An 8,053-nucleotide genomic window follows, 5' to 3' on the forward strand; every position below is an offset into this window, starting at 1 on the left:
TGATTGTACAGATCATAGAAATTTCTTGCAAACTTGGATACATGAGTAATATAAATCGATTGGTCAAATGTATGAATAAGTTGACTTCTCTGCTCACGCGGATGATTCAGTCTTTGACTCCAAGAAAAAAAGAAAAAAGGAAAGCGAATGTGAAAAGCAAGAAATATTCATAGCACTCCACACATGAGACAATATTTTCTTTTAATTTAAAAAATCAATAAGAGATTGATTAGATAAGGTGTGGACACAATTGCTGTACTAAAGAGTACGGTCCACCGTTGGCGTAGTGAACATGGTCCAGGAAAATTAGTTTCCTACACTATGCCGCCATAACCGTTCGTTGAACATCCAACGGCCGGCGATTTCCCGACACCGTGGAGTCGCGAGCACGGTACGGTTGAGATTGGCCAAAAAGACTCTAGTGCCCCTGACTCCGAGCAAAGAATTAGCGGTCAATATTCTCTACTTAAAAAGGAATAATTTCATAGATGCCCTTCTAGAAACTATTAATTTTATCAATACCCTTCTAAAATTGATAATATCACAAATACCCTACAATAGGTTAAAAATTATCATAAATGCCCTCTATTAGTTTAGATCCGTTAGGTCCCATTTGAAACGGAGTTAAATTTTTAAAATACCATTTTGGTTTTGTTTTTAGTTTCGGATTTCGGTTCAAGTTCAGTTTAAATATAGACCAAACGCATAATTGAATTTACATAAGATGGGATTTTATTTTTCGATATCTATAACTGAAACTATTCCTATTCAGCATTGATTAAGCTTACCTCATTTTAAATCGAGTTCAGATAAAATTGCGTATCTTTATCAATTTATATTCCTAATTAGTAATAGTAATTTTGAAATAAATTATAGATTTTATTTTTTTCCTATTTAAGCAAAAGTAAATCACATAACTATATGCATGAATTATTCTGTCGATTGAAACAAAAAGAGAGTTTTGTTCGAAAGCTAAAATATATTATGTTTCAGTTTTTTAATGCATTTAATGCAGATAAAATTATCGAGAATAATTTTGATTAAAAAAAATTTTAACTTTCAAAATTAAAGAAAGATCAGATAATTTTTTAACATTATTTTCATTTAAATTTTTATATATAATTATTTATTCGATAAAATATAAATAGAGCGACTAGATTTGGTGAAATTATCAAAAAAACTAAAAAATTCTCATTTTTTTCATACACTGAAATGGATATCAACTAAAAAAATAAAGTTGAGGGAGCAGTTTCAAAATGGCATAAGTTGAGGGGATCTCCATACATTTTTACTTAAGAGAACCTTGAGGGTAAATAAGTCATTTTAAAAGTTAACCCATCTCTAACCCTTTAATAACTATGGTAAAGCTAACGTAACTAACAGTAAGGGTATTAATGATAATTTTCTGTATTTACAGAGGCATAGATGATATTTTAAATTTTATAGGGGCATCTATAATATTTTAAACTTTGAGAAGGGTATTCATGAAATTGCCCCACTTAAAAAATCACAAAAGTCACAAAATCAAAATGACTCGAGAGGAAACAACGCGGTAGAGATGGACCGCGACTGCGACCGCGACCGCGAAATGAAACAAACAAAGGAAAAATCGTTAAGTAGATTTTTGCAGGAATCATTAACAACTGTATATATCCTCAGAAAAATGGTAACATTACAGATTTATCTCTTTTTTTTTTTTTAAATATATACGTAGTCATTTGATATATTTAACATGCCAATTTGAACTTATGTTCGTGTGTTCGTGAATTTTAAACTAAAATTCTATATTATAAATAAGAAATAAGATAGTCGGATGAATTTACTAGCACGTCATTCGCATACAGAGAAATTAAAGACTCTTCACCAACCATCCAATTATTTTCTATCTAGAAAAGAGAAAAATAAGACATCTGGTGAAAAGATCTTTAAAATTGGTAATTTCAAATTTAACCGGGAGCGGGAGTACATTATGCGCATCTGACCCTGTTTAGAGGTCAACGCACAGGTGTTTCGTTAGATTTGGGATTTCCTCTCCACCTCTCATTTCTCTGTACTGTGGCAGAAAGGAAAGTCAGTCTTCCTTGTTGCTTTGTTGGGATTGGAAGATCGCAGCAGATCGCGCAATCCCATCGACAGAGGCTTTCTCCCTTCTTTCCTCTTTCTTGTTTTGATATCACAGAATAAGTAAAAAAAAAAAAAAAATCCTTGGACTTAACTAATTTGCTCTTCTAAGCCCAAGTGGTCTCTCTCTCTCTCTCTCTCTCGACCTCCAGGTACGAAGTTAGTTCTTAATTTGTTTTTCCCATTTAGTTTTTCTGTAATTTTGTTGATTTCTAGAGGAAAAGGTTGAAGTGTTTTGCTCCCTTCAATTGCAGTTGCTTCCCTAATTGATCAATTTTCACCGTTATTCTTTTTTATAGGCTGCTTGTATTGGTTAGTAGTATTCATAACTTTTTTTTTTTTGTCCTTTAAAATTCTTTTGAAGAAAAAGTAGTAAGTTCTGATTCTAGATTAATTGTGGTGAAGGAAATGTCTGCTTAATCAGGTCATAGTTCCCTTTCCAAGCCATACTCGTTGTATCATGAACTTGATATATCTATTCATCCAGGTTGGTTGCTGAACCAAACATATTTGTGATGTTATTGTGTTGTTTGAGATAACATGGACTGACCTTTATTCTGCTATGGCCGAACACACGCCGTCGACAGCTATTGAGATGGGTGGAGAAGAGATTGCGGTAGGGAGGACTGGTGTTGAATCTGTTGAAGAATCTGAGGTTCTTACTGACAAGATGATCAGAATCGTTGCCGACTTGAACGCGCGCTACTCAAACATGACACTTCGAGAAGAACGATGTATTCATGATGCGGAGAAACAGCTTAGGATGTTGGAGGAGAAGATCCGCACTATGGAATCCAATCCGTCCATAATATGCGACAACGATCTGCAAGAAGCATCCAAGTATTTGCGGCTTGCAAACAAAATCCGACAGCTTGTTGAGGATTTGAGGAGCTCCAACTTCACCAATGTAGACAAAGAGTGGGACAATCTCTTAATCCGTGCTTATGACCTTCTTCAAATGGCAATGGCAAGGCTCGAGGAGGAGTTTGTTCATCTCCTTGCACACTATCGGCAGCCGATGGACCCAGGAAGGCTATCCTTCCGCTCAACCGAAGACGACAGTATGGAAGATTTCTCAAGCAGCTCTTTTGGCGAGGAGCCGATTGAAGGTAAAATTCAGGGAGATAGTAGTTCGAGCCCAGAAGAGTATATAGTCGACTTGATAAATTCTCATGCGATTGCGACCATTAAATCCATCGCGGAGGTGATGTTTTTATCAGATTATGACAAAGAATGTTGTCAAGCATACATTACTGCTAGAAAAGATGCGCTTGAGGAGTGCCTCTTGGTTCTAAAAATTGAGAAATTCACCATCGAAGAACTTCTTAGCATTGAGTGGAGTGCCTTGAGCAGCTTAATTAGGAGGTGGAATCGGGGATTAAAGGTTTTAGTTCGAGTCTATCTCGCCAGTGAAAGGCGCCTCTCTCATCTTATATTTGGAGAACTCTCAAAATCGGTGGCCGATTCGTGCTTTGTGGAGATCTCGAGGGGCTCATTTGTTCAATTCCTTAGTTTCGGTGAAGCAGTAGCAATGGGGCCTCGCAAACCTGAGAAGCTGTTTCGGATTCTTGATATGTACGAGGTTCTGTGCGATCTTCTCACTGACATAAGTTCTTTATTCCCCAATGAATCAGGCTTTAGTGTCTTAACAGAGTGTAATGAAGTTTTGCTCAGATTGGGCGAGGCAGTAAAAAACACTTTCATGAATTTTAAGTATGCGATTCAGACAAACACTTCAACCACTCCATTTTCTGGAGGAGGAGTTCACCCTCTCACGAAGTACGTCATGAACTATATCAAAGCCCTCGTAGATTATAGCAAGACTCTTAATTCACTCTTTGGGTCCCAAACCAGCGAAAACCAAAATCTCTCATCCGAATCCACCACAATGGCTTTGCATCTACAATCGATAACTGCTGCTCTTGAATTAAACCTCGAAGGAAGATCTAAGCTATATAAGGATGACTCATTGCAGAACATCTTTATGACGAACAACATATGCTACATGGTTCAAAAGGTCAAGGATTCCGAACTTCGGAAATTCATTGGTGACGACTGGATTAGGGTGCATAATAGGAAATTCCAGCAGCATGCATTGAGTTATGAGAGGGCCTCGTGGGGCCCGGTCCTCTCTTTCTTGAGAGAAGAAGGGATCTTGAGCCCTAACTCTAGCATGCCTTCGAGAACAGTACTTAAGGAGAGATTTCGAGGGTTCAACTCTGCCTTTGAAGAGGTTTATCGGATTCAGACTGCGTGGTCAGTCCCGAATTCCCAACTTAGAGATGATCTTAAAATCTCGATATCATTAAGGGTCGTACAAGCTTACCGCACTTTCATGGGGAGGTATGCTGCCTATTTGGATGGTGCAAGGCATCGAGAGAGGTACATCAAATACTGTGCAGAAGATGTGGAAAAATATCTACTGGATCTTTTTGAAAGGTCACCAAAGTCACTGCCATACGCACATCGTTGGTGAGATCATTAGGATGCTCAGGAAAAAAAAAGTCTATGTAGATTGTTTGTGCTTATTCTTGTTAGCGTTTATATGTTTTCTATTGAGTCTCACTTTGCGAGGAAGTTTTGAATGAACGATGTTTGTCATTATGTTGATAGTTTCACAATCTTGAAAATATTGATGATTTCATGGCTTACAACAGGTTCATCTCCACAAAGCGACCTACATGGTTGTTTTAGGTCCCTGAAATAGTCTGATATAAAATGTGTGAAATATCAAAGTGCTAAACATGTATGGCTTACATTACCAGTTTGAGTTTGATTGTACAATCAAAACAATTGCTGCAAAAATGCACTGCATTGTCCCAGAAACCTATGACATCTTCTTTGCTGGGTTAAGTATGCTTGTTGCCAAGTGCTATCAATCTGTACTATTATGAAGTTGTAATGAGTGGTGGCCGATGTGGAGGTTTGATCACTTGATGTAATGAAAGAGAGACAAACAAAATTCATGAACCAACTTGTTAGCTCTCTCTTATTTTTTTTGTTTTTAAATTCACTGTCTATAATCTTGCATTTGCAATGAGGACTAATACCTGGTTTTGATGAGAACAGATAATGAGATCACTGAACTTGTGGGCATATATATGCTAGTCTTATTGGATGGGACAAAAATATATATATATATATGGATACGCAAGGACCGAGCATTTTAGCTCTAGTAATGTAGGTTAAATATTTTGAGTCGATGGTATAAGCCTAGTAAGTTGCCAGTACTATTGGGTGAGATTGTTATATTTGGTATCATCAGCATGCCATTTGTAAGCGTGGGTTTGTAAAACATTATCCGATGATCTTAAACTATATATATGGGTGAGTTTGACTAGAATATTAATGATGATCTAATTGCCCCATATTTAATAGAAAATGATTGTATATTGATAGGGTATATATAAGGACTAAGCACTTTAATTCTAATAACTTATACTAAAATATTTTTAAACCACTACTTTGGGCTCAAGAAGGTTCTTGTGTTATTGGCTAAGCTCCTCAATACGCCCACATTATAATTGGAAGGGAGAAAGATTGTAGAGTATATATATAAGAATTTAGCATTAACTTAAATTTAAGTATGTTGGATCAATATTTGTTGGCTCAACAAGTTGCTAAGGACTAAGATAGCGGTGATTTTCAATAAATTTTCAATCATAGAGGAGTAAGGTGCAAACTACAATATATTGAAGGGGTTTATCCACATTTTGGCTTTTTTTCAATTATTTTCGTCCGGTTAAAATAAAATTTATAGTAAATTTAATAATTTTATTAGCTATTTTAATTGTTCCACTATTGTTTGTCAAAAGTATAGATTTATTTAGTTTTATTGAATAATTAATAGGTTCAGAGAAATTTCTAGTTTAATTAAAGTCTGTCAAAAAAAAAAAAAATCTTAGGAGTATGAATGAGAAACTGTAAAATATATGGATGGTCTATGACTCCATGTACCGTCTTCATATGACAATTTGATTTTCTACTTGATGCGAATATTTTAGTCCAATAACATGAAAAAAAAAATCTAATTTTTCCAACAAAATAATTATATTTTCCTTCTAATATTTTAGTTTATTCTAAATATAGTTAATTACTTAAATATTATAAATTGCAGTCAGATTCTTGTTTCTTTTTTAAAAAATGGTCATGGATATAAAGGTGTCCCTGGTCTGAGTCGGGTCTGGATAGTTAATATACTGCATCCGTACCCTAAAAAAATAGATAGAAAAAAAAAATATAAACCCTACCCATTTAAATTCGGATTGGGTTCGGGTCTAGGTACTTAAGTTAATAATATATCTATTGGGTCTATTTGAGCGGATCTGGATAATGACTACCCGTATACTACTCACATAAGATCAGATATGGATCTAGTATGGATTGGGTTGTATATATTTTTTTATAAACTTTATTAAACAATTTATGGACAAGTCATAAATCTCTCATTATAAAAAAATCGTGTTCTAATTAGATGCACCCAGTCCAAAAAAATTCATTTAAAAAAAAAATTAAGCAATAAATAGATAGAATTAAAAAAACGAGTAAAATAAAAAAATAAAAAATGAGTAAATAGAACAACTAAGATTTTTACTAGGATGAAAATATACAAAGACTCTTCATATATATGTACTATTGAAATTTATACCTCAACTTTAAATTTTTTTTTAATTTACTATTGGTTATTTTATCGGGTCCAGATTTGAAAATTTTCATTACTAACATAATTATACAAAACATAATTTTTATACAAGACATTGTTTTTTAAATATTTGAATGTATGTATCTATTATTTATGCGAATAGTGATCGGCCCAAATAAATTTTACTATTTGGTAATAGTGACTAACCCGAATAAAGGTTGCAGTGACCACGATCATGGTGGCCTATGGAGACATTCTTCCTCGTGACGATGCTACTAAACTGCCATATTATTTTTTCGTATTTCTCGGTATTCCAAGCATAGCAAGCCTAAGGTAAGACAATAGATTATATTACAAAGATTACATAACAACTATGGAAAAGTTATTAACAATCCTAACATGAACGAGTCTAGAGACACATAGTTGAAAATATGAATCCATAGCATATATATCAATTTCTAATTTTTTTTTCAGACTATAGTCGTATATGAATCAGTCTATATAAAGTAAACGTCCGCAGTGATCTCTTTACAGAGCAAATCTATGTTCAGGGAAGAATCTCAGCCAATTGAATATTCATCAAATGGGCTAATCGAAAGTATACATTGCCTTAAACAGTCTTGCTTCGAAACTGTAACAACATATATATTCTCTGTCCACCACAACATTGAGAATTTTTTTTTGCCGAAAGTGATGGATAGAAAATTTCATAGTATCCATGAGGCCTGCTTGTATAGTAACATAATTTCAAATTATAGGCTAAAGCAATAGATTGTTGGTTTCTTTGGAATAATATCACTAATGCTTCGAAAATCAATGACTCGTATAGGCCTATATTAGTTAATTCGTAAATTATTTGCGAATTATTCATAAATTATTGAGTCAAAACCAAACCCAACAAAAAACAAAAGCAATTATTCATTTGTTAGTTGATTATTGATTTGTTGGGTTTGGTCTTAAGAAGATAAAAAAATAAAAACAAATTATTCAGAGGTAATGTTCTAATAGTAGGTATGAGAACATAACGCTCTGGTAGAAGAAATCTCTATCACGACACGGTGTCTCTATACCCGTCTAAAATTCCTATAAAACTAATTTTCAAAAAAAAAAGGTTTGTAAATTAGTTAGTTGACTAATATCGTAAAACTTAAAATAGAAACTAGAAAAAACATTCTGCAATAGTATAGAACTTTTTGAACCTCGGCATGCTTCTCGAAGATAGAGTTGCTAACCAGTGGTTCCTGCAATATACAAAATTCTCTCATTTCTTCCGCTCAATTTTCAAAGTTG

General features: G+C 34.2%; 1 protein-coding gene across 6 annotated transcripts; it reads left to right on the forward strand.

Annotated features, from left to right (window-relative positions):
- Positions 1,999–4,974, forward strand: LOC109712944 (exocyst complex component EXO70A1-like). Of its 6 annotated transcripts, none has more exons than XM_020236769.1 (3): positions 1,999–2,273; positions 2,376–2,433; positions 2,527–4,974. In XM_020236769.1, the coding sequence occupies exon 3, from the start codon at positions 2,684–2,686 to the stop codon at positions 4,595–4,597; it is 1,914 nt and encodes a 637-aa protein (XP_020092358.1). In that variant the 5' UTR covers positions 1,999–2,273; positions 2,376–2,433; positions 2,527–2,683; the 3' UTR covers positions 4,598–4,974. The 6 variants fall into 6 exon arrangements, with proteins under 6 accessions (XP_020092358.1, XP_020092362.1, XP_020092359.1 ...); XM_020236773.1 differs by lacking the exon at positions 2,376–2,433 and having other exon boundaries at positions 2,527–2,608; positions 2,709–4,974; XM_020236772.1 differs by lacking the exon at positions 1,999–2,273 and having other exon boundaries at positions 2,280–2,433; positions 2,527–2,608; positions 2,709–4,974.

The sequence above is a fragment of the Ananas comosus genome, linkage group 7 (genome assembly GCF_001540865.1).
Source record: "Ananas comosus cultivar F153 linkage group 7, ASM154086v1, whole genome shotgun sequence".
Taxonomy (NCBI): Eukaryota; Viridiplantae; Streptophyta; class Magnoliopsida; order Poales; family Bromeliaceae; genus Ananas; species Ananas comosus.